Source organism: Cherax quadricarinatus, chromosome 24, assembly GCF_038502225.1.
Source record: "Cherax quadricarinatus isolate ZL_2023a chromosome 24, ASM3850222v1, whole genome shotgun sequence".
NCBI lineage: Eukaryota > Metazoa > Arthropoda > Malacostraca > Decapoda > Parastacidae > Cherax > Cherax quadricarinatus.
Genome location: NC_091315.1, coordinates 11228035 through 11255536, shown reverse-complemented (window position 1 = coordinate 11255536; position 27502 = coordinate 11228035). Strand labels below are relative to the sequence as shown.

The following is a 27502-nucleotide window of genomic DNA, read 5'->3' as shown; positions in this document are numbered from 1 at the left end:
TACTCTAACTTGAGCCTCACTATCCTCGTAAAAACTCTTCACTGCTTTCAGTAACCTACCTCCTACACCATACACCTGCAACATCTGCCACATTGCCCCCCTATCCACCCTGTCATACGCCATATGCCACAAAGACCTCTTTAGCCTTATCTAAATACTGTTCACTTATATGTTTCACTGTAAACACCTGGTCCACACACCCCCTACCTTTCCTAAAGCCTCCTTGTTCATCTGCTATCCTATTCTCTGTCTTACTCTTAATTCTTTCAATAATAACTCTACAATACACTTTGCCAGGTATACTCAACAGACTTATCCCCCTATAATTTTTGCACTCTCTTTTATCCCCTTTGCCTTTATACAAAGGAACTATGCATGCTCTCTGCCAATCCCTAGGTACCTTACCCTCTTCCATACATTTATTAAATAATTGCACCAACCACTCCAAAACTATATCCCCACCTGCTTTTAACATTTCTATCTTTATCCCATCAATCCTGGCTGCCTTACCCCCTTTCATTTTACCTACTGCCTCACGAACTTCTCCCACACTCACAACTGGCTCTTCCTCACTCCTACAAGATGTTCCTCCTTGCCCTATACACGAAAATCACAGCTTCCCTATCTTCATCAACATTTAACAATTCCTCAAAATATTCCCTCCATCTTCCCAATACCTCTAACTCTCCATTTAATAACTCTCCTCTCCTATTTTTAACTGACAAATCCATTTGTTCTCTAGGCTTTCTTAACTTGTTAATCTCACTCCAAAACTTTTTCTTATTTTCAACAAAATTTGTTGATAACATCTCACCCACTCTCTCATTTGCTCTCTTTTTACATTGCTTCACCACTCTCTTAACCTCTCTCTCTTTCTCCATATACTCTTCCCTCCTTTCATCACTTCTACTTCGTAAAAACTTCTCATATGCTAACTTTTTCTTCCTTACTACTCTCTTCACATCATCATTCCACCAATCGCTCCTCTTCCCTCCCGCACCCACTTTCCTGTAACCACAAACTTCTGCTGAACACTCTAACACTACATTTTTAAACCTACCCCATACCTCCTCGACCCCATTGCCTATGCTCTCATTAGCCCATCTATCCTCCAATAGCTGTTTATATCTTACCCTAACTGCCTCCTCTTTTAGTTTATAAACCTTCACCTCTCTCTTCCCTGATGCTTCTATTCTCCTTGTATCCCATCTACCTTTTACTCTCAGTGTAGCTACAACTAGAAAGTGATCTGATATATCTGTGGCCCCTCTATAAACTTGTACATCCTGAAGTCTACTCAACAGTCTTTTATCTACCAATACATAATCCAACAAACTACTGTCATTTCGCCCTACATCATATCTTGTATACTTATTTATCCTCTTTTTCTTAAAATATGTATTACCTATAACTAAACCCCTTTCTATACAAAGTTCAATCAAAGGGCTCCCTTTATCATTTACACCTGGCACCCTAAACTTACCTACCACACCCTCTCTAAAAGTTTCTCCTACTTCAGCATTCAGGTCCCCTACCACAATTACTCTCTCAGTTGGTTCAAAGGCTCCTATACATTCACTTAACATCTCCCAAAATCTCTCTCTCTCCTCTGCATTCCTCTCTTCTCCAGGTGCATACACGCTTATTATGACCCACTTCTCGCATCCAACCTTTACTTTAATCCACATAATTCTTGAATTTACACATTCATATTCTCTTTTCCCCTTCCATAACTGATCATTCAACATTACTGCTACCCCTTCCTTTGCTCTAACTCTCTCAGATACTCAAGATTTAATCTTATTTATTTCCCCCCACCGAAACTCCCCTACCCCCTTCAGCTTTGTTTCGCTTAGGGCCAGGACATCCAACTTCTTTTCATTCATAACATCAGCAGTCATCTGTTTCTTGTCATCCGCACTACATCCACGCACATTTAATCATCCCAGTTTTATATATATTGTTTAATTATTATTATTTGTACGTTATAGTGTTTTAATGTTATTTTGTACTGTTCACTTGTTGACATCACTCATTCCAGTGCCACTTGTGAATTATGACACAGCACTTTTTGTTTTGTTTTGTTTTGTTATATTGTCTTCCAAGGAAATAATTTTGGAAATCTCTTAACATTAATAATTTAAAATTTGATATACAGCCTCTCCTCACTTAGCGATGTACTCGTTTACGAACGATTCAGACTTATGATGGGCTCTCTGACCCATAAGCATACCTAAATAATGTATAGTCGAGCTGATTTCCTTTATTCTAGCCCTTTGACTGTCGCAACCCCCAATCCTGAGGTGTCTCCTGGTGTCGCAAAATTTAAAAAAAAAATTATTTTTTCTTACGAAATGATAGAGAATCTTTTCCCAATTGTAATGACACCAAAAAAACGAAATTTGATGGAAAACTGACTTAATTATGCTCTCGCGAAGTTAGCGACCTCGGCGCTGTTTACAAATCGGCGATTTCACCCACTTTGAGCCCTATTGTCAGCTAATTCCATTGTTCCAGTTGCCCAAACTCATAGCTATTTCTTTAGAACTCCGTTTTTTCTATCGATTGAGTACAAGAAACTGCCCATTTACCGATTTCAACTACCTAATAATGTGGTCAGAAATTTGCAATTTGGCCAATTTCACGAAAACTAAAAAATATGACAATTTCAAAATAAGGTCCAGAATGAACAATGCAGACATTCCTGGCTCTAAAATAACATTTTCTTTGCTCATCAGTCATGTCTCCAGGCCCCTCTGATATTACTCTTGCTTTCTATTTTGAATTTTTATTCAAACAAAAAATAGAAGACTTACTATTATGCAGACTACTGCAATACTGTAATAATTGTATAAATAACATCAACCCATTCATGACTGCATATTAGAATGGCTAGTTGGACATTTATTGGACAATGGCATCATTTGTTTACTTTTGAACATTGGCAAAAATCAAACATTTCCCCTACTTTGAGCTCCATTTCTAGGTTCTTTTTATAGTAAAATCAATCAAAATCACCTGTATTTCTATAATATGTTTTCCATTCTATCAAATAAGACCAAGAAAACGAGAATACAACCATAAATACTATACGAAAATAGACCACAAAGTCGGCATTTTAATTAACCCTTTGACTGTTTCAGGCCCCTTTCTGAAACTGTCATTCTATGTCGCTCAATTTTTGAAAAAAAAAAAAATTATTTTTTCTTATGAAATGATAGAGAATCTTTTCCCGATGGTAATGACACCAAAAGTTCGAAATTTGGTCGAAAACTCATGGAATTATGCTCCCACGAAGTTAGCAGTCTCCGCGACATATGCGTATCGGCGATTTCACCGACTTTGAGCCCTATTTCCAAAAAAACGATCAATTTTTTTTTTCTCATTATGCAATGTGTGCTGCAGGATTTTTTTTATGTGGTGCACACTGACCACACAGACCCATTCTCTCACATGTGGGCCTACCAGCTTTCTCCTGCTTGATTTGAAGCCGCTAGAATTTATGAGTATATATACGTCAAACACAGTACCTCGTAAGACGTATATGTACGGCCGCGACAGTCGAAGGGCTAGTTATTACAATATACAGTACACTACTGTATAAACATTTAAAAATATACTAATGTTATAAATGGTGCAAAGGTGACATTAAAAGTGTCAGAGATGGTTGACAGAAACTCGCTACCATTATAGTATGCTCCTTGCTTAGCGACTAATTTGTTTACCGACATGGTCTTAGGAACTGAAGTCTGTCATTAAATGAGGAGAGGCTGTATAGTGACTTGTGCAAAAGTATTTATTGTTCTCTACTTGAGATAATTCTTCTTTAAGATAACTTTGATTGTGTAAACTACAATCTTTGTTATACTTTCCAGGTTGCAGATTGGTTTTATGAGCACAAGCCTCTCATAGATACAAAACATGTGAATGGTCCTACATACCGCAAGTGGCGTCTCACTCTCCCACAAATGGCTACATTGTATCGGCTTGCAAATCAGTTACTAACAGATGTCTCTGATAATAATTACTTCTACCTGTTTGATTTGAAGTCTTTCTTCACAGCCAAGGTGAAGAAAATTGGTATTACATTACTACGATCTTCAGTGTTTGTTTCCCACACTTATTTTTTGCATGATTTAGTCATGTGGGATTGTAATTCCTTAATCATCTTGCCTAATTTTGCTTTATTCTTATTTATTCTAATAGACCTATTTTCACTGAAAACTGTGAAAGGTTATACAACATGTACTTCAGTGCATTTATGTTCATAATGTTCATGTCATAACTTTTCTTACACTCATTAAGTACTTTTATTAGGGTTTCTGATAAGGATTTAAAATGTGTTCCCTTTTAATTTTTCATTATTTCTATGAGATATTTTAAACTCCTTTTCTAATCAACTAGAATTGCAAGTTACTTATATGTCTCCTTAAAGTGCAGCTGTGTATTTTAATTGGGGTGACTCTGCATTCTGTGTTAACAATTTTTTATTTTTTTAATAAGTCGGCCATCTCCCACCAAGGCAGGGTGACCCAAAAAGAAAAAATCTCAAAAAAGAAAACACTTTCACCTCACTCACACATAATCACTTGTTTTTGTAGAAGTGCTCAGGATACAACAGTTTAGAAGCACATACATATTAAGATACACAACATATCCCTCCAAACTGCCAATATCCCAAATCCCCTCCTTTAAAGTGCAGGCATTGTACTTCCCATTTCCAGGACTCAAGTCCGGCAATATAAAAATAACCGGTTTCCCTGAATCCCTTCACTAAATATTACCCTGCTCACACTCCAACAGCTCGTCAGGTCCCAAATGCCGTTCATCTCCATTCACTCCTATCTAACATGCTCACGCAAGCTTGCTGAAAGTCCAAGCCCCTCGCCCACAAAACCTCCTTTACCCCCTCCCTCCAACCTTTACGAGGACGACCCTTACCCCGCCTTCCTTTCCCTACAGATTTATACGCTCTCCATGTCATTCTACTTTGATCCATTCTCTCTAAATGACCAAGCCACCTCAACAACCCCTCTTCAACCTTCTGACTAATACGTACTTTTAGTAACTCCATACCTTCTCCTAATTTCCACACACTGAATTTTCTGCATAATGTTTACACCACACATTGCCCTTAGACAGGACATCTCCACTGCCTCCACCCGTCTCCTCGCTGCAGCATTTACAACCCAAGCTTCACACCCATATAAGAGTGTTGGTACCACTGTACTTTCATACATTCCCTTCTTTGCCTCCATAAATAAAGGTTTTTTGCCTCCACATATTCCTCAATGCACCACTCACCTTTTTTCCTTCATCAATTCTATGATTAACCTCATCCTTCATAAATCGATCCGCTGACACGTCAACTCCCAATTACAGTGGACCCCCGGTTTACGATATTATTTCATTCCAGAAGTATGTTCAGGTGCCAGTACTGAACGAATTTGTTCCCATAAGGAATATTGTGAATTAGATTAGTCCATTTCAGACCCCCAAACATACACGTACAAACGCACTTACATAAATACACTTACATAATTGGTCGCATTGGGAGGTGATGGTTAAGCAGGGGTCCACTGTATCTGAAAACATTCACTTCTTCCATACTCCTCCTCTCCAATTTGATATCCAATAAATACCCTGGCCTATACCAAATGTGGTATATGTTCTTTCTTTCAACACATCGGCCATATCCCACCGATATTTTTTTTTTTTATTATCACACCGGCCGATTCCCACCAAGGCAGGGTGGCCCGAAAAAGAAAAACTTTCACCATCATTCACTCCATCACTGTCTTGCCAGAAGGGTGCTTTACACTACAGTTTTTAAACTGCAACATTAACACCCCTCCTTCAGAGTGCAGGCACTGTACTTCCCATCTCCAGAACTCAAGTCCGGCCTGCCGGTTTCCCTGAATCCCTTCATAAATGTTACTTTGCTCACACTCCAACAGCACGTCAAGTATTAAAAACCATTTGTCTCCATTCACTCCTATCAAACACGCTCACGCATGCCTGCTGGAAGTCCAAGCCCCTCGCACACAAAACCTCCTTTACCCCCTCCCTCCAACCCTTCCTAGGCCGACCCCTACCCCGCCTTCCTTCCACTACAGACTGATACACTCTTGAAGTCATTCTGTTTCGCTCCATTCTCTCTACATGTCCGAACCACCTCAACAACCCTTCCTCAGCCCTCTGGACAACAGTTTTGGTAATCCCGCACCTCCTCCTAACTTCCAAACTACGAATTCTCTGCATTATATTCACACCACACATTGCCCTCAGACATGACATCTCCACTGCCTCCAGCCTTCTCCTCGCTGCAACATTCATCACCCACGCTTCACACCCATATAAGAGCGTTGGTAAAACTATACTCTCATACATTCCCCTCTTTGCCTCCAAGGACAAAGTTCTTTGTCTCCACAGACTCCTAAGTGCACCACTCACTCTTTTTCCCTCATCAATTCTATGATTCACCTCATCTTTCATAGACCCATCCGCTGACACGTCCACTCCCAAATATCTGAATACGTTCACCTCCTCCATACTCTCTCCCTCCAATCTGATATTCAATCTTTCATCACCTAATCTTTTTGTTATCCTCATAACCTTACTCTTTCCTGTATTCACCTTTAATTTTCTTCTTTTGCACACCCTACCAAATTCATCCACCAATCTCTGCAACTTCTCTTCAGAATCTCCCAAGAGCACAGTGTCATCAGCAAAGAGCAGCTGTGACAACTCCCACTTTGTGTGTGATTCTTTATCTTTTAACTCCACGCCTCTTGCCAAGACCCTCGCATTTACTTCTCTTACAACCCCATCTATAAATATATTAAACAACCACGGTGACATCACACATCCTTGTCTAAGGCCTACTTTTACTGGGAAAAAATTTCCCTCTTTCCTACATACTCTAACTTGAGCCTCACTATCCTCGTAAAAACTCTTCACTGCTTTCAGTAACCTACCTCCTACACCATACACTTGCAACATCTGCCACATTGCCCCCCTATCCACCCTGTCATACGCCTTTTCCAAATCCATAAATGCCACAAAGACCTCTTTAGCCTTATCTAAATACTGTTCACTTATATGTTTCACTGTAAACACCTGGTCCACACACCCCCTACCTTTCCTAAAGCCTCCTTGTTCATCTGCTATCCTATTCTCCGTCTTACTCTTAATTCTTTCAATTATAACTCTACCATACACTTTACCAGGTACACTCAACAGACTTATCCCCCTATAATTTTTGCACTCTCTTTTATCCCCTTTGCCTTTATACAAAGGAACTATGCATGCTCTCTGCCAATCCCTAGGTACCTTACCCTCTTCCATACATTTATTAAATAATTGCACCAACCACTCCAAAACTATATCCCCACCTGCTTTTAACATTTCTATCTTTATCCCATCAATCCCGGCTGCCTTACCCCCTTTCATTTTACCTACTGCCTCACGAACTTCCCCCACACTCACAACTGGCTCTTCCTCACTCCTACAAGATGTTATTCCTCCTTGCCCTATACACGAAATCACAGCTTCCCTATCTTCATCAACATTTAACAATTCCTCAAAATATTCCTTCCATCTTCCCAATACCTCTAACTCTCCATTTAATAACTCTCCTCTCCTATTTTTAACTGACAATATATATATATATATATTCTTTCTTTCAACACACCGGCCGTATCCCACCGAGGCGGGGTGGCCCAAAAGGAAAAACGAAAGTTTCTCCTTTTACATTTAGTAATATATACAGGAGAAGGGGTTACTAGCTCCTTGCTCCCGGCATTTTAGTCGCCTCTTACAACACGCATGGCTTACGGAGGAAGAATTCTGTTCCACTTCCCCATGGAGGTAAGAGGAAATAAACAAGAACAAGAACTAGAAAGAAAATAGAAGAAAACCCAAAGGAGTGTGTATATATATGCTTGTACATGTATGTGTAGTGTGACCTAAGTGTAAGTAGAAGTAGCAAGACATACCTGAAATCTTGCATGTGTATGAGACAGATAAAAAAAAGACACCAGCAATCTTATCATCGTGTAAAACAATTACAGGCTTCAGTTTTACACTCACTTGGCAGGACGGTAGTACCTCCCTGGGCGGTTGCTGTCTACCAACCTACTACCTAGAATATATATATATATATATTTTTTTTTTTTTTTTTTTTTTCAACAAGTCGGCCGTCTCCCACCGAGGCAGGGTGACCCAAAAAAGAAAGAAAATCCCCAAAAAGAAAATACTTTCATCATCATTCAACACTTTCACCACACTTGCACATTATCACTGTTTTTGCAGAGGTGCTCAGAATACAACAGTCTAGAAGCATACACATATAAAGATACACAACATATCCCTCCAAACTGCCAATATCCCAAACCCCTCCTTTAAAGTGCAGGCATTGTACTTCCCATTTCCAGGACTCAAGTCCGACTATATGAAAATAACCGGTTTCCCTGAATCCCTTCACTAAATATTACCCTGCTCACACTCCAACAGATCGTCAGGTCCCAAGTACCATTCGTCTCCATTCACTCCTATCTAACACGCTCACGCACGCTTGCTGGAAGTCCAAGCCCCTTACCCACAAAACCTCCTTTACCCCCTCTCTCCAACCCTTTCGAGGACGACCCCTACCCCGCCTTCCTTCCCCTATAGATTTATATGCTTTCCATGTCATTCTACTTTGATCCATTCTCTCTAAATGACCAAACCACCTCAACAACCCCTCTTCTGCCCTCTGACTAATACTTTTATTAACTCCACACCTTCTCCTAATTTCCACACTCCGAATTTTCTGCATAATATTTACACCACACATTGCCCTTAAACAGGACATCTCCACTGCCTCCAACCGTCTCCTCGCTGCTGCATTTACCACCCAAGCTTCACACCCATATAAGAGTGTTGGTACTACTATACTTTCATACATTCCCTTCTTTGCCTCCATAGATAACGTTTTTTGACTCCACATATACCTCAACGCACCACTCACCTTTTTTCCCTCATCAATTCTATGATTAACCTCATCCTTCATAAATCCATCCGCCGACACGTCAACTCCCAAGTATCTGAAAACATTCACTTCTTCCATACCCCTCCTCCCCAATTTGATATCCAATTTTTCTTTATCTAAATCATTTGACACCCTCATCACCTTACTCTTTTCTATGTTCACTTTCAACTTTCTACCTTTACACACATTCCCAAACTCATCCACTAACCTTTGCAATTTTTCTTTAGAATCTCCCATAAGCACAGTATCATCAGCAAAAAGTAACTGTGTCAATTCCCATTTTGAATTTGATTCCCCATAATTTAATCCCACCCCTCTCCCAAACACCCTAGCATTTACTTCCTTAACAACCCCATCTATAAATATATTAAACAACCATGGTGACATCACACATCCCTGTCTAAGACCTACTTTTACCGGGAAATAGTCTCCCTCTCTTCTACACACCCTAACCTGAGCCTCACTATCTTCATAAAAACTCTTTACAGCATTTAATAACTTACCACCTATTCCATATACTTGCAACATCTGCCACATTGCTCCTCTATCCACTCTATCATATGCCTTTTCTAAATCCATAAATGCAATAAAAACTTCCCTACCTTTATCTAAATACTGTTCACATATATGCTTCAATGTAAACACTTGATCTACACATCCCCTACCCACTCTGAAACCTCCTTGCTCATCCGCAATCCTACATTCTGTCTTACCTCTAATTCTTTCAATTATAACCCTACCGTACACTTTTCCTGGTATACTCAGTAAGCTTATTCCTCTATAATTTTTACAGTCTCTTTTGTCCCCTTTCCCTTTATATAAAGGGACTATACATGCTCTCCGCCAATCCCTAGGTACCTTCCCCTCTTTCATACATTTATTGAACAAAAGTACCAACCACTCCAACACTATATCCCCCCCTGCTTTTAACATTTCTGTCATGATCCCATCAGTACCAGCTGCTTTACCCCCTTTCATTTTACGTAATGCCTCACGTACCTCCCCCACACTTACATTCTGCTCTTCTTCACTCCTAAAAGATGGTATACCTCCCTGACCAGTGCATGAAATTACTGCCTCTGTTTCTTCCTTAACATTTAAAAGTTCCTCAAAATATTCTCGCCATCTACCTAATACCTCCCTCTCCCCATCTACTAACTCCCCTACTCTGTTTTTAACTGACAAATCCATATTTTCCCTTGGCTTTCTTAACTTGTTTAACTCACTCCAAAATTTTTTCTTATTTTCATTAAAATTTCTTGACAGTGCCTCTCCCACTCTATCATCTGCTCTCCTTTTGCACTCTCTCACCACTCTCTTTACCTTTCTTTTACTCTCCATATATTCTGCTCTTCTTATAACACTTCTGCTTTGTAAAAACCTCTCATAAGCTACCTTTTTCTCTTTTATCACACCCTTTACTTCATCATTCCACCAATCACTCCTCTTTCCTCCTGCACCCACCCTCCTATAACCACAAACTTCTGCCCCACATTCTAATACTGCATTTTTAAAACTATTCCAACCCTCTTCAACCCCCCCATTACTCATCTTTGCACTATCCCACCTTTCTGCCAATAGTCGCTTATATCTCGCCCGAACTTTCTCCTCCCTTAGTTTATACACTTTCACCTCCCTCTTACTTGTTGTTGCCACCTTCCTCTTTTCCCATCTACCTCTTACTCTAACTGTAGCTACAACTAAATAATGATCCGATATATCAGTTGCCCCTCTATAAACATGTACATCCTGGAGCCTACCCATCAACCTTTTATCCACCAATACATAATCTAATAAACTACTTTCATTACGTGCTACATCATACCTTGTATATTTATTTATCCTCTTTTTCATAAAATATGTATTACTTATTACCAAATTTCTTTCTACACATAGCTCAATTAAAGGCTCCCCATTTACATTTACCCCTGGCACCCCAAATTTACCTACTACTCCCTCCATAACATTTTTACCCACTTTAGCATTGAAATCCCCAACCACCATTACTCTCACACTTGATTCAAAACTCCCCACGCATTCACTCAACATTTCCCAAAATCTCTCTCTCTCCTCTACACTTCTCTCTTCTCCAGGTGCATACACGCTTATTATAACCCACTTTTCACATCCAATCTTTATTTTACTCCACATAATCCTTGAATTAATACATTTATAGTCCCTCTTTTCCTGCCATAGCTTATCCTTCAACATTATTGCTACTCCTTCTTTAGCTCTAACTCTATTTGAAACCCCTGACCTAATCCCATTTATTCCTCTCCACTGAAACTCTCCCACCCCCTTCAGCTTTGTTTCACTTAAAGCCAGGACATCCAGCTTCTTCTCATTCATAACATCCACAATCATCTCTTTCTTATCATCTGCACAACATCCACGCACATTCAGACTTCCCACTTTGACAATTTTCTTCTTCTTATTCTTTTTAGTAATCTTTACAGGAAAAGGGGTTACTAGCCCATTGTTCCCGGCATTTTAGTTGACTTTTACAACACGCATGGCTTACGGAGGAAAGATTCTTATTCCACTTCCCCATGGATATAAAAGGAAAATTAATAAGACCAAGAACTATTAAGATAAAATCAAAGAAAACTCAGATGAGTGTGTATGAATAAATGTGTATATGTATGTGTAGTGTGACTTAAGTGTAAGTAGAAGTAGCAAGACGTACCTGTAATCTTGCATATTTATGAGACAGACAAAAGACATCAGCAATCCTACCATCATGTAAAACAATTACAGGCTTTCGTTTTACACTCACTTGGCAGGACGGTAGTACCTCCCTGGGTGGTTGCTGTCTACCAACCTACTACAGTATATATATATATATATATATATATATATATCTATATACATATATATATATATATATATATATATATATATTATATATATATATATATATATATATATGTAGGTAGTAGGTTGGTAGACAGCAACCGCCCAGGGAGGTACTACCGTCCTGCCAAGTGAGTGTAAAACGAAAGCCTGTAATTGTTTTACATGATGGTAGGATTGCTGGTGTCCTTTTTTCTGTCTCATGAACATGCAAGATTTCAGGTACGTCTTGCTACTTCTACTTACACTTAGGTCACACTACACATACATGTACAAGCACATATATACACACCCCTCTGGGTTTTCTTCTATTTTCTTTCTAGTTCTTATTCTTGTTTATTTCCTCTTATCTCCATGGGGAAGTGGAACAGAATTCTTCCTCCGTAAGCCATGCGTGTTGTAAGAGGCGACTAAAATGCCGGGAGCAAGGGGCTAGTAACCTCTTCTCCTGTATATATTACTAAATGTAAAAGGAGAAACTTTCGTTTTTCCTTTTGGGCCACCCCGCCTCGGTGGGATACGGCCGGTGTGTTGAAAGAAAGAAAGATATATATATATATATTTTATTTATTTTTTTTTTATTATCACACCGGCCGATTCCCACCAAGGCAGGGTGGCCCGAAAAAGAAAAACTTTCACCATCATTCACTCCATCACTGTCTTGCCAGAAGGGTGCTTTACACTACAGTTTTTAAACTGCAACATTAACACCCCTCCTTCAGAGTGCAGGCACTGTACTTCCCATCTCCAGGACTCAAGTCCGGCCTGCCGGTTTCCCTGAATCCCTTCATAACTGTTACTTTGCTCACACTCCAACAGCACGTCAAGTATTAAAAACCATTTGTCTCCATTCACTCCTATCAAACACGCTCACGCATGCCTGCTGGAAGTCCAAGCCCTTCGCACACAAAACCTCCTTTACCCCCTCCCTCCAACCCATCCTAGGCCGACCCCTACCCCGCCTTCCTTCCACTACAGACTGATACACTCTTGAAGTCATTCTGTTTCGCTCCATTCTCTCTACATGTCCGAACCACCTCAACAACCCTTCCTCAGCCCTCTGGACAACAGTTTTGGTAATCCCGCACCTCCTCCTAACTTCCAAACTACGAATTCTCTGCATTATATTCACACCACACATTGCCCTCAGACATGACATCTCCACTGCCTCCAGCCTTCTCCTCGCTGCAACATTCATCACCCATGCTTCACACCCATATAAGAGCGTTGGTAAAACTATACTCTCATACATTCCCCTCTTTGCCTCCAAGGACAAAGTTCTTTGTCTCCACAGACTCCTAAGTGCACCACTCACTCTTTTTCCCTCATCAATTCTATGATTCACCTCATCTTTCATAGACCCATCCGCTGACACGTCCACTCCCAAATATCTGAATACGTTCACCTCCTCCATACTCTCTCCCTCCAATCTGATATTCAATCTTTCATCACCTAATCTTTTTGTTATCCTCATAACCTTACTCTTTCCTGTATTCACCTTTAATTTTCTTCTTTTGCACACCCTACCAAATTCATCCACCAATCTCTGCAACTTCTCTTCAGAATCTCCCAAGAGCACAGTGTCATCAGCAAAGAGCAGCTGTGACAACTCCCACTTTGTGTGTGATTCTTTATCTTTTAACTCCACGCCTCTTGCCAAGACCCTCGCATTTACTTCTCTTACAACCCCATCTATAAATATATTAAACAACCACGGTGACATCACACATCCTTGTCTAAGGCCTACTTTTACTGGGAAAAAATTTCCCTCTTTCCTACATACTCTAACTTGAGCCTCACTATCCTCGTAAAAACTCTTCACTGCTTTCAGTAACCTACCTCCTACACCATACACTTGCAACATCTGCCACATTGCCCCCCTATCCACCCTGTCATACGCCTTTTCCAAATCCATAAATGCCACAAAGACCTCTTTAGCCTTATCTAAATACTGTTCACTTATATGTTTCACTGTAAACACCTGGTCCACACACCCCCTACCTTTCCTAAAGCCTCCTTGTTCATCTGCTATCCTATTCTCCGTCTTACTCTTAATTCTTTCAATTATAACTCTACCATACACTTTACCAGGTACACTCAACAGACTTATCCCCCTATAATTTTTGCACTCTCTTTTATCCCCTTTGCCTTTATACAAAGGAACTATGCATGCTCTCTGCCAATCCCTAGGTACCTTACCCTCTTCCATACATTTATTAAATAATTGCACCAACCACTCCAAAACTATATCCCCACCTGCTTTTAACATTTCTATCTTTATCCCATCAATCCCGGCTGCCTTACCCCCTTTCATTTTACCTACTGCCTCACGAACTTCCCCCACACTCACAACTGGCTCTTCCTCACTCCTACAAGATGTTATTCCTCCTTGCCCTATACACGAAATCACAGCTTCCCTATCTTCATCAACATTTATATATATGTATATATATATATATATATATATATATATATATATTATATATATATATATATATATATATATATATATATATATATATATATATATATATTTATATATATATATATATATATATATATATATATATATATATGTAGGTAGTAGGTTGGTAGACAGCAACCGCCCAGGGAGGTACTACCGTCCTGCCAAGTGAGTGTAAAACGAAAGCCTGTGATTGTTTTACATGATGGTAGGATTGCTGGTGTCCTTTTTTCTGTCTCATGAACAGGCAAGATTTCAGGTACATCTTGCTACTTCTACTTACACTTAGGTCACACTACACATACATGTACAAGCGTATATATACATACCCCTCTGGGTTTTCTTTTATTTTCTTTCTAGTTCTTGTTCTTGTTTATTTCCTCTTATCTCCATGGGGAAGTGGAACAGAATTCTTCCTCCGTACGCCATGCGTGTTGTAAGAGGCAACTAAAATGCCGGGAGCAAGGGGCTAGTAACCCCTTCTCCTGTATATATTACTAAATGTAAAAGGAGAAACTTTTGTTTTTCCTTTTGGGCCACCCCGCCTCGGTGGGATACGGCTGATGTGTTGAAAGAAAGAAAGATATATATATATATATATATATATATATATATATATATATGTAGGTAGTAGGTTGGTAGACAGCAACCACCCAGGGAGGTACTACCGTCCTGCCAAGTGAGTGTAAAACGAAGCCTGTGATTGTTTTACATGATGGTAGGATTGCTGATGTCTTTTGTCTGTCTCATAAATATGCAAGATTACAGGCATGTCTTGCTACTTCTACTTACACTTAGGTCACACTACACATACATGTACACATTTATTTATACACACTCATCTGAGTTTTCTTTGATTTTATCTTAATAGTTCTTGGTCTTATTAATTTTCCTTTTATATCCATGGGGAAGTGGAATAAGAATCTTTCCTCCGTAAGCCATGCGTGTTGTAAAAGTCAACTAAAATGCCGGGAACAATGGGCTAGTAACCCCTTTTCCTGTAAAGATTACTAAAAAGAATAAGAAGAAAATTGTCAAAGTGGGAAGTCTGAATGTGCGTGGATGTTGTGCAGATGATAAGAAAGAGATGATTGTGGATGTTATGAATGAGAAGAAGCTGGATGTCCTGGCTTTAAGTGAAACAAAGCTGAAGGGGGTGGGAGAGTTTCAGTGGAGAGGAATAAATGGGATTAGGTCAGGGGTTTCAAATAGAGTTAGAGCTAAAGAAGGAGTAGCAATAATGTTGAAGGATAAGCTATGGCAGGAAAAGAGGGACTATAAATGTATTAATTCAAGGATTATGTGGAGTAAAATAAAGATTGGATGTGAAAAGTGGGTTATAATAAGCGTGTATGCACCTGGAGAAGAGAGAAGTGTAGAGGAGAGAGAGAGATTTTGGGAAATGTTGAGTGAATGCGTGGGGAGTTTTGAACCACGTGTGAGAGTACTTATGGTTGGGGATTTCAATGCTAAAGTGGGTAAAAATGTTGTGGAGGGAGTAGTAGGTAAATTTGGGGTGCCAGGGGTAAATGTAAATGGGGAGCCTTTAATTGAGCTATGTGTAGAAAGAGATTTGGTAATAAGTAATACATATTTTATGAAAAAGAGGATAAATAAATATACAAGGTATGATGTAGCACGTAATGAAAATAGTTTGTTAGATTATGTATTGGTGGATAAAAGGTTAATGGGTAGGCTCCAGGATGTACATGTTTATAGAGGGGCAAATGATATATCGGATCATTATTTAGTTGTAGCTACAGTTAGAGTAAGAGGTAGATGGGACAAGAGGAAGGTGGCAACAAGAAGTAGGAGGGAAATGAAAGTGTATAAACTAAGTGAGGAGGAAGTTCGGGTGAGATATAAGCGACTATTGGCAGAAAGGTGGGCTAGTGCAAAGATGAGTAGTGGGGGGGTTGAAGAGGGTTGGATGAGTTTTAAAAATGCAGTATTAGAATGTGGGGCAGAAGTTTGTGGTTATAGGAAGGTGGGGGCAGGAGGAAAGAGGAGTGATTGGTGGAATGATGAAGTAAAGGGTGTGATAAAAGAGAAAAAGGTAGCTTATGAGAGGTTTTTACAAAGCAGAAGTGTTATAAGAAGAGCAGAGTCAATGGAGAGTAAAAGAAAGGTGAAGAGAGTGGTGAGAGAGTGCAAAAGGAGTGCAGATAATAGAGTGGGAGAGGCACTGTCAAGAAATTTTAATGAAAATAAGAAAAATTTTTGGAGTGAGTTAAACAAGTTAAGAAAGCCTAGGGAACGTATGGATTTGTCAGTTAAAAACAGAGTAGGGGAGTTAGTAGATGGGGAGAGGGAGGTATTAGGTAGATGGCAAGAATATTTTGAGGAACTTTTAAATGTTGAGGAAGAAAGGGAGGTGGTAATTTCATGCACTGGCCAGGGAGATATACCATCTTTTAGGAGTAAAGAAGAGCAGAATGTAAGTGTGGGGGAGGTACGTGAGGGATTATGTAGAATGAAAGGGGGTAAAGCAGCTGGAACTGATGGGATCATGACAGAAATGTTAAAAGCAAGGGGGGATATAGTGTTGGAGTGGTTGGTACTTTTGTTTAATAAATGTATGAAAGAGGGGAAGGTACCTAGGGATTGGCAGAGAGCATGTATAGTCCCTTTATATAAAGGGAAGGGGGACGAAAGAGATTGTAAAAATTATAGAGGAATAAGTTTATTGAGTATACCAGGAAAAGTGTACGGTAGGGTTATAATTGAAAGAATTAGAGGTAAGACAGAATGTAGGATTGCGGATGAGCAAGGAGGTTTCAGAGTGGGTAGGGGATGTGTAGATCAAGTGTTTACATTGAAACCTATATTTTTTTTTTTTTTTTTTTCAACAAGTCGGCCGTCTCCCACCGAGGCAGGGTGACCCAAAAAAAAAGAAAGAAAATCCCCAAAAAGAAAATACTTTCATCATCATTCAACACTTTCACCACACTCACACATTATCACTGCTTTTGCAGAGGTGCTCAGAATACAACAGTTTAGAAGCATATATGTATAGAGATACACAACATATCCCTCCAAACTGCCAATATCCCAAACCCCTCCTTTAAAGTGCAGGCATTGTACTTCCCATTTCCAGGACTCAAGTCCGACTATATGAAAATAACCGGTTTCTCTGAATCCCTTCACTAAATATTACCCTGCTCACACTCCAACAGATCGTCAGGTCCCAAGTATCATTCGTCTCCATTCACTCCTATCTAACACGCTCACGCACGCTTGCTGGAAGTCCAAGCCCCTCACCCACAAAACCTCCTTTACCCCCTCTTTCCAACCCTTTCGAGGACGACCTCTACCCCTCTTTCCTTCCCCTATAGATTTATATGCTTTCCATGTCATTCTACTTTGATCCATTCTCTCTAAATGACCAAACCACCTCAACAACCCCTCTTCTGCCCTCTGACTAATGCTTTTATTAACTCCACACCTTCTCCTAATTTCCACACTCCGAATTTTCTGCATAATATTTACACCACACATTGCCCTTAGACAGGACATCTCCACTGCCTCCAACCGTCTCCTCGCTGCTGCATTTACCACCCAAGCTTCACATCCATATAAGAGTGTTGGTACTACTATACTTTCATACATTCCCTTCTTTGCCTCCATAGATAACGTTTTTTGACTCCACATATACCTCAACGCACCACTCACCTTTTTTCCCTCATCAATTCTATGATTAACCTCATCCTTCATAAATCCATCCGCCGACACGTCAACTCCCAAGTATCTGAAAACATTCACTTCTTCCATACTCCTCCTTCCCAATTTGATATCCAATTTTTCTTTATCTAAATCATTTGATACCCTCATCACCTTACTCTTTTCTATGTTCACTTTCAACTTTCTACCTTTACACACATTCTCAAACTCATCCACTAACCTTTGTAATTTTTCTTTAGAATCTCCCATAAGCACAGTATCATCAGCAAAAAGTAACTGTGTCAATTCCCATTTTGAATTTGATTCCCCATAATTTAATCCCACCCCTCTCCCGAACACCCTAGCATTTACTTCTTTTACAACCCCATCTATAAATATATTAAACAACCATGGTGACATTACACATCCCTGTCTAAGACCTACATGTTAACATTAACCTATATGTTAACAGTATTTAGATAAAGGTAGGGAAGTTTTTATTGCATTTATGGATTTGGAAAAAGCATATGATAGAGTGGATAGGGAAGCAATGTGGCAGATGTTGCAAGTATATGGAATAGGTGGTAAGTTACTAAATGCTGTAAAGGGTTTTTATGAGGATAGTGAGGCTCAGGTTAGGGCGTGTAGAAGAGAGGGAGACTACTTCCCGGTAAAAGTAGGTCTTAGACAGGGATGTGTAATGTCACCACGGTTGTTTAATATATTTATAGATGGGGTTGTAAAAGAAGTAAATGCTAGGGTGTTTGGGAGAGGGGTGGGATTAAATTATTGGGAATCAAATACAAAATGGGAATTGACACAGTTACTTTTTGCTGATGATACTGTGCTTACGGGAGATTCTAAAGAAAAATTGCAAAGGTTAGTGGATGAGTTTGGGAGTGTGTGTAAAGGTAGAAAGTTGAAAGTGAACATAGAAAAGAGTAAGGTGATGAGGGTATCAAATGATTTAGATAAAGAAAAATTGGATATCAAATTGGGGAGGAGGAGTATAGAAGAAATGAATGTTGTCAGATACTTGGGAGTTGACGTGTCGGCGGATGGATTTATGAAGGATGAGGTTAATCATAGAATTGATGAAGGAAAAAAGGTGAGTGGTGCGTTGAGGTATATGTGGAGTCAAAAAACATTATCAGTGGAGGCAAAGAAGGGAATGTATGAAAGTATAGTAGTACCAACACTCTCATATGGATGTGAAGCTTGGGTTGTGAATGCAGCAGCGAGGAGGCGGTTGGAGGCAGTGGAGATGTCCTGTCTAAGAGCAATGTGTGGTGTAAATATTATGCAGAAAATTCGGAGTGTGGACATTAGGAGAAGGTGTGGAGTTAGTAAAAGTATTAGTCAGAGGGCAGAAGAGGGGTTGTTGAGGTGGTTTGGTCATTTAGAGAGAATGGATCAAAGTAGAATGACATGGAAAGCATTTAAATCTGTAGGAGAAGGAAGGCGGGGTAGGGGTCGTCCTCGAAAAGGTTGGAAGGAAAGGGTAAGGGAGGTTTTGTGGGCGAGGGGCTTGGACTTCCAGCAGGCGTGCATGAGCGTGTTCGATACGAGTGAATGGAGACGAATGGTATTTGGGACCTGACTATCTGTTGGAGTGTGAGCAGGGATTCAGGGAAACCGGTTATTTTTATATAGCTGGACTTAAGTTCTGGAAATGGGAAGTACAATGCCTGCACTCTAAAGGAGGGGTTTGGGATATTAGCAGTTTGGAGTGATATGTTGTGTATCTTTATACGTATAAGCTTCTAAACTGTTGTGTTCTGAGCACCTCTGCAAAAAAAGTGATTATGTGTGAGTGAGGTGAAAGTGTTGAATGATGATGAAAGTATTTTCTTTTTGGGGATTTTCTTTCTTTTTGGGTCACCCTGCCTCGGTGGGAGATGGCCAACTTGTTGAAAAAAAAAATAGTAGTTTTGCATACAGAAAAGGCACTACTAAATTCGAGGGTCCACTGTACTTTTCATCATGAAAGCAATTAAAATCATGTCTATTTCTGTAATATATCTTCCATTCTATCAAATGAGCCCTAAAAAATGAGAATACAACCATAAAAACCATACAAAAATATTCTGCAAAGAGGCGGCTAATGGCTGAGAATTTAACGCCCTTATTTATCGTCCGTCTTTTTTATTTTTGTTGTACGTTAAGAAGCATCTTTCCATCATACATTGCCCAAGTTTCAATGAGATAGCCCAACAAACAACCGAGGAAAAAAAATATTTACCAAAAATCACATACATGTATAGCAAGCCCAAGCCAGGTACTGGAAATAAGTCACTTTGTCTGACTTTTCTGGGTTATCCTAGGTTCTGTATACATATACTGCTATGTATGATAATCTATGTATCTGTATTTGTGTATACCTGAATAAACTTATTTACTTCTTGTCTGTCAACTGAATACAAGAAATCCCCCATTCACTTATTTCAACTACCCAATAAAGTGGTAAGAAATTGGCAATTTGGCCAATTTCACACAAATTTCAACAGATGCCAATTTCAAAATAGGATCCAGAATAAACAATGCAGACATTCCTGGCACTAAAATAACATTTTCTCTGTTCATTAGTCACGGCTACAGGCCCCTCTTATATTACTCTTGCTGTTCATTTGGAATTTTTATTCACAAAAAAAATAGAAGATTTACTGTTATGCAGACTACTGCATTATTGTAATAATTGTATAAATAATGTCAACCCAGACTACGTATTGGAATTTGGACTGGCAGGCGGACAGGTATTGGACGGTGACGTCATTTGTTTACTCCTGAGCTTCGCTAAAGAATAGAACATTTTCGCTACTGTGAGCGCAATTTCAAGGTACTTTTCATCATGAAAGCAATCAAAATCATATCTATTTCTGTAATATCTTTCATTCTATCAAGTGAGACCGAAAAAATTAGAATATAACCATAACAACCATACAAAAATATACCGCTAAGCGGCCGCTAATGGCTGAGAAGTGAACTCCGCTATTTATGGTCTGATTTCTTTCATTTTTGGTGTACATGAAGATAACCCAACAAATAACTGAGAAAATAATGTAATAATAATATCTTTATTTACTACACGTACATGTACAAGGTATACAGGCCTGGCTGACATCAGTGACGTACTACTATATAGAAAGCTGCTTGTTATGCTGAGTATTTCAAGAAAATTAGGTCAGTGTCCCAGGATAACACCCACACTAGTTGGCTAACACCCAGGTACCTATTTACTGATGGGCGAACATAGACAACAATTGTAAAGAAACACACCCAATGTTTCTACCCTGGCTGGGAATCGAATATTTACCAAAAATCATATGTGGCTAACCCGAGCCAGGTACTAAAAATAAGCCACGTTGACTTTTTTGGGTTATCCTAGGTTCTCTACACACATGCTGCTATGTGTGATAATCTATATAGAGAAAATAACTTTTTTATTTCAGGTTTATAGTGCAGTACGAGTGTATATCACAGTTAGCCCTGTGCTACACTCTGTTTTCTCTAATATAAGCCCCAAGACTGGGATAGGTGAATGGTATTTGTATACCATATCCTCTTCATACCTCCGTCAAACTGCTCGGTGTTATGCCAAATATTATTTATTCTGGAGTATTTAACATGTTTTCTTTCTTTCAACACACCGGCCGTATCCCACCGAGGCGGGGTGGCTCAAAAGGAAAAACGAAAGTTTCTTCTTTTACATTTAGTAATATATACAGGAGAAGGGGTTACTAGGACCTTGCTCCATTTAACATGTTTTATGTTATTTATATTGTTTCTTATGTCATATTAGATCAATTGTGTTAGGCAAATAAGCTGTAGTGTTGATATTAGCGTAATAATAAAGCATATTCTCCTGCTTCATGAGACTGAGCTCATGACAACCGACAGTGGCTTCAAAGCCACCTTATCTTTAATGGATAATGTACTGTGTTGGTGCTTTATATAATGAAAAGCATTTCTTTTATTCATTGGAAACATGGCTAGGGCTAAAAGTAAGCAGGTTAAAACAATAAACGGAGAAAAAGAAATTGGAATGACTTGCAGCAAGTAGCGCCACCAAACAGTACCAGCAGGTTGGTCTGGCGACCCTGGAAATTTGAAATTATGCTAGCCAGAATTAGTGCCGAATAACTGATTGCCGGGTTTGTGATGGCGGGACTGTACTACCAATTCAGTCATGTACCTATATATCTGTTATATCTATGTGACTCTGATGGGTTAGTATTATACTCCTTCAAGAATATTTTATTATTCCACATACACTTTTTAAATTGCACCAAAGTGGTTGGGCCACTTACCTTTTATATCCTACCTCACTCCCCCCTCCCACCCTTTTCCAATATTTCTATCCTTACCCATCCTTCTTCCTTACCCATCTTACCAAAGACTCTGGTCATAAGAATAGAATAGATGATTTTGATTGGTTTTAGTACTGAAAATGGCTTTAACCTGAGCTCAAAGTAGCAGAAATGTTCAATTCTTGCCAATGTTCAAGAGTAAACAGATGACGCCACGCTTCGAATACGCATCAGCTGGTGGGTCTAATATACATTCACGAATGTGGTGATATTATTTATATAATTATTACAACATTGCATAAGAGTAAATCTTCTATTTTTTGGTGTGAATAAAAATTCATTATGTGAATGAAAAATAAAAATGGAATTCATTTGTAAACCCTGGAAACATAACTGATGAACAGAGAAAATGTTGGTTTAGTGCCAGGAATGCCTGCATTGTTTATTCTGGATCCTATTATGAAATTGGAATATTTTGAACTTGGTGTTAAATTGGCCAAATTACCAATTTCCGATCACTTTATTGGGTAGTTGAAACAGTTGACCAGGCGATTTCTTGTGCTCAGTCGATAAAATAGAAGTAATACTAGCGAAATCGCTAAGAATTTTGTTGACTGAAAAATTGTAATTGGCCTAAAATGGGAGTCAAAGATGTCAAAATTGCCAGTGCATAAATATAGCTGACACCAAAATTTGCAAGAGCATAACTTTGTCAATTTTCCATCAAATTTCATACTTTTTGTTTTATTACCTTCAGAAAAATATTCTCTACCATTTTATAAGAATTTTTTTTTTTTTTTTTTTTTAAATCTTGGACCCTGGCTGTCACTCTTGAGATTTGGCCTCTGAGCCCTGAAAGAGTTAATAGGTCTGATTCACTTATTGGGACCAATCATTCCTGGAAATATTTTATTATCTGAGAAATAGAGTAAATCTATTTTTGTGATTGACTTCAAAATAGAAGGCAACTGTAATATAGGAAAGGCCTGGGGATGTGATTAATGAACAGAGGAAATGTTGTTTTAGTGCCAGGAATGTCGACATTCTTTATTCTGGACTTTATTTTTAAATTGGCACCGTTTTAATTTTGTGTAAAATTGGCTAAATTACTAACTTCTGTGCACTTTATAAGGTAGTTGAAATAGTTGAGTTGGCGATTTCTTGTGCTCACTCAGTAGATTATAAAGCATACTAGTAAAATAGGTATGAATTTGTCATTTGGATTTATGGAATTGGCTTAAAATAGTAATCATCATTGGCAAAAATCACCAGTGTGTAAATTGCACCAAGAATGATAACTTTGTGCTGATAAAATTCTGTAAGTTTTCTATCAGATTTCATACTTTTAGAATCATTACCTTCAAGAAAACATTTTCCACCATTTCATTTTTTTTTTTTTAAAGTGGACCCAGAGTAATATATTTTTTTTTTTTGGGGGGGGGGGGTCTGGACAGTGAAAGGGTTACTCTTTACAAGGTGCTTACATGTGTGGATCCAGTTGAAATTATTTTGCAGTTTGCTTACTGTTCACTGGTTAGTTTGTAACTTTGATATAAAAAATAATATAATAAATGGGTGTCATATAATAATCGTGGTTCTGTTTAAACAGAGCATAAAATAGTTATTACAGCATTTAATTATTTCATAATGTCCATTCATGCTTTTCTATGCAATGCCTTTATCTCTGCTGGCAGATATCAACAAAAGAACTTGAATATTAATGTACAATATCTTTACAGGCACTGAATATGGCTTTACCTGGAGGACCAAAGTTTGAACCATTGATTAAAGACATGAACCCAGCAGATGAGGACTGGAATGAGTTCAATGACATCAACAAGATCATTGTACGCCACCAAGTGCGAACAGAGTACCGCATTGCATTTCCATATCTATTCAATAATATGCCTCAGTATGTTCATCTCAGCTGGTATCACACACCAGTTGTTCTCTACATTAAAACAGAGGACCCAGACCTTCCTGCCTTCTACTTTGATCCTTTGATTAACCCTATCTCTCACCGCAATACAGTCAAAGGAGAGGTTCTGTTACCTGATGATGATGAGGTAAGGCAGATTTTATTTTTACAATGTAATCTTTTCTTTTTTAACTTTTTTTTTACACATTGGTCATCTGTACCAAGGTAGGGGGATGCCCCCCAATCTCCCTTACCCCCCCCCCCCCAAAAAAAAAAAAAGAGGATGTACATTCATTGGCATTGTACCAGAAATGGGCTGACATCACAGTTCAGATGACCTGAACTATAACCTCACACTTCCTTTAGGGTGCAGGCACAATTAAGATCACAAAAAAATTTATTGATGTCATAGTTCCCCACGTAGTGTTTTCTTTTTTTTTAACACGTCAGCCATTTCCCACTGAGGCAGGGTGACCCAAAGAGAAAGAAAAAAACTTCATCATTCACCACTTTCACCATCACTATTACATAATCACTGCAGAAACTCTCAGATACTACAGTTTAGATGTCCCTCCAAACTGCCGATATAACAAACCCCTCCTTTAAAGTGCAGGCGTTGTACTTCCCCTTTCCAGGACTCAAGTCCTGCTAACTGGTTTTCCTGAATCCCTTCACAAAATATACCCTGTTCAAACTCCAACAGCTCATCAGGTCGCAGAAACCATTCGTCTCTGTTCACTCCTATCTAACATGCTCATGCACGCTTGCTGGAAGTCCAAGCCCCTCACCCACAAAGCTTTTATTCCCTCCCTCCAAGCTTTTCGAGGACAACCCCTACCCTGCCTTCCTTCCACTACAGATTTATATGCTTTCCAAGTCATTCAACTTTCTTCTATTCTCTCTAAATGACCAAACCACCTCAACAACCCCTCTTCAGCCCTCTGACTAATACTTTTAAAAACTCCACACCTCTTATTTTCCACACTACAATTTCTCTGCATAATAATTACACCACACATGCCCTTAGACGCACTATCTCCACTGTCTCCAGCCTCTTCCTTGCTGCAGTATTTACAACCCGTCTCACACCCATGTAAAAGTGTTGGTACCACTATACAGTGGACCCCCGGTTTACGATCAGCTCCCAATGTAACCAATTATATAAGTGTATTTATGTAAGTGCATTTGTATGTGTATGTTTGGGGGACTGAAATGGACTAACTTAATTCACAATATTCCTTATTGAAACAAATTCGGTCAGTACTGGCACCTGAACATACTTCTGGAATGAAATAATATCGTAAACCGGGGGTCCACTGTACAGTGGACCCCCGCATACCGTACGCATCGCATACCGTACAATCCGCATACAGGATGCTTTGATCGCAAAAATTTTGCTTCGCATACCGCCCAAAAACCCGCTCACCGCCCTTCGTCCGAGACGCGTCCAATGTGCGGCCTGAGCCACGCTCACATGTTCCGCCGGTGGCATTGTTTACCAGCCAGCCTCCGCGGTAACATCCAAGCATACAATCGGAACATTTCGTATTATTACAGTGTTTTTGGTAATTTTTTCTGGAAAATAAGTGACCATGGGCTCCAAGAAGGCTTCTAGTGCCAACCCTACAGCAATAACTGTGAGAATTACAATAGAGATGAAGAAAAAGATCATTGATAAGTATGAAAGTGGAGTGTGTGTCTCCGAGCTGGCCAGGTTGTATAATGAACCCCAATCAACCATCGCTACTATTGGTGGTACAGCTGCTGCTGTACCACCGTCAGCTGCTGCTGCTGTACCACCGTCAGCTGCTGCTGCTGTATTACCGTCTGCTGCTGCTGTAGCATCGTCTGCTGCTGCTGTAGCATCGTCTGCTGCTGCTGTAGCATCGTCTGTTGCTGCTGTAGCATCGTCTGTTGCTGCTGTAGCATCGTCTGTTGCTGCTGTAGCATCGTCTGTTGCTGCTGTAGCATCGTCTGTTGCTGCTGTAGCATCGTCTGCTGCTGCTGTAGCATCGTCTGTTGCTGCTGTACCATCGTCTGTTGCTGCTGTAGCATCGTCTGTTGCTGCTGTACCATCGTCTGCTGCTGCTGTAGCATCGTCTGCTGCTGCTGTAGCATCGTCTGCTGCTGCTGTAGCATCGTCTGCTGCTGCTGTAGCATCGTCTGCTGCTGCTGTAGCATTGTCTGCTGCTGCTGTAGCATCGTCTGCTGCTGCTGTAGCATCGTCTGTTGCTGCTGTAGCATCATCTGTTGCTGCTGTAGCATCGTCTGCTGCTGCTGTAGCATCGTCTGTTGCTGCTGTAGCATCGTCTGTTGCTGCTGTAGCATCGTCTGCTGCTGCTGTAGCATCGTCTGCTGCTGCTGTAGCACTGTTGTTGGTGTGGCTTATTGAGAATATACCAAGAAACAATTAACCCCAGAGGATTTGCCACCCAGGATAACCCAAAAAAGTCAGTGTCATCGAAGACTGTCTAACTTATTTCCATTGGGGTCCTTAATCTTGTCTCCCAGGATGCAACCCACACCAGTCGACTAACACCCAGGTGAACAGGGAAAAATGCCTGGAACTAGTGCTCATATTGGTGAATTTAAAGCCAGCAAAGGTTGGTTTGAGAGATTTAAGAATCGTAGTGACATACACAGTGTGATAAGGCCTGTTCTGGAAGAAAATGCTAAACAGGACCTTCAGTACTCAGGAGGAAAAGGCACTCCCAGGACACAGTGTCTCACCAGTCATTGCTGCATCTTCAATAAAGGTAAGTGTCATTTATTCTTCATTTAGTAGACTAGTACATGCACAATATATACTGTGCATGTACTACTCTACTATTGTGCATGTATCCTTCTCTTTGTGTGTAGGAAAATGTATATTTCATGTGGTAAAATTTTTTTTTTCATACTTTTGGGTGTCTTGCACGGATTAATTTGATTTCCATTATTTCTTATGGGGAAAATTCATTCGCATACCGATTATTTCGCATACCAATGAGCCCTCTTGCACGGATTAAAATCGGTATGCGGGGGCCCACTGTATTTAGTGAAGGGATTCAGGGAAACAGGTTATTTTATATAACCGGACTTGAGTCTTGGAAATGGGAAGTACAATGCCTGCACTCTAAACGGGGGGGGGTTTGAGATATTGGCAGTTTGGAGAGTTATATTGAGTTATATGAGTATTTGGGTCACCCTGCCTCGGTGGGAGACGGCCGACTTGTTGAAAAAAAAAAAAAAAAAACTTCTAAACTGTTGCATTCTGGGCACCTCTGCAA

The 27502-nt window shown here is 39.6% G+C and overlaps 1 protein-coding gene across 1 annotated transcript in view; it reads left to right on the top strand.

Annotated features, from left to right (window-relative positions):
- Positions 1–27502, top strand: part of Prp8 (pre-mRNA processing factor 8) — a 104268-nt gene that overhangs the window by 51823 nt on the left and 24943 nt on the right. The window contains exons 5-6 of the mRNA XM_053779548.2: positions 3876–4067; positions 24055–24381. Coding sequence (XP_053635523.1) covers positions 3876–4067; positions 24055–24381 — 519 coding nt within the window. The remainder of the gene's footprint in view (positions 1–3875; positions 4068–24054; positions 24382–27502) is intronic.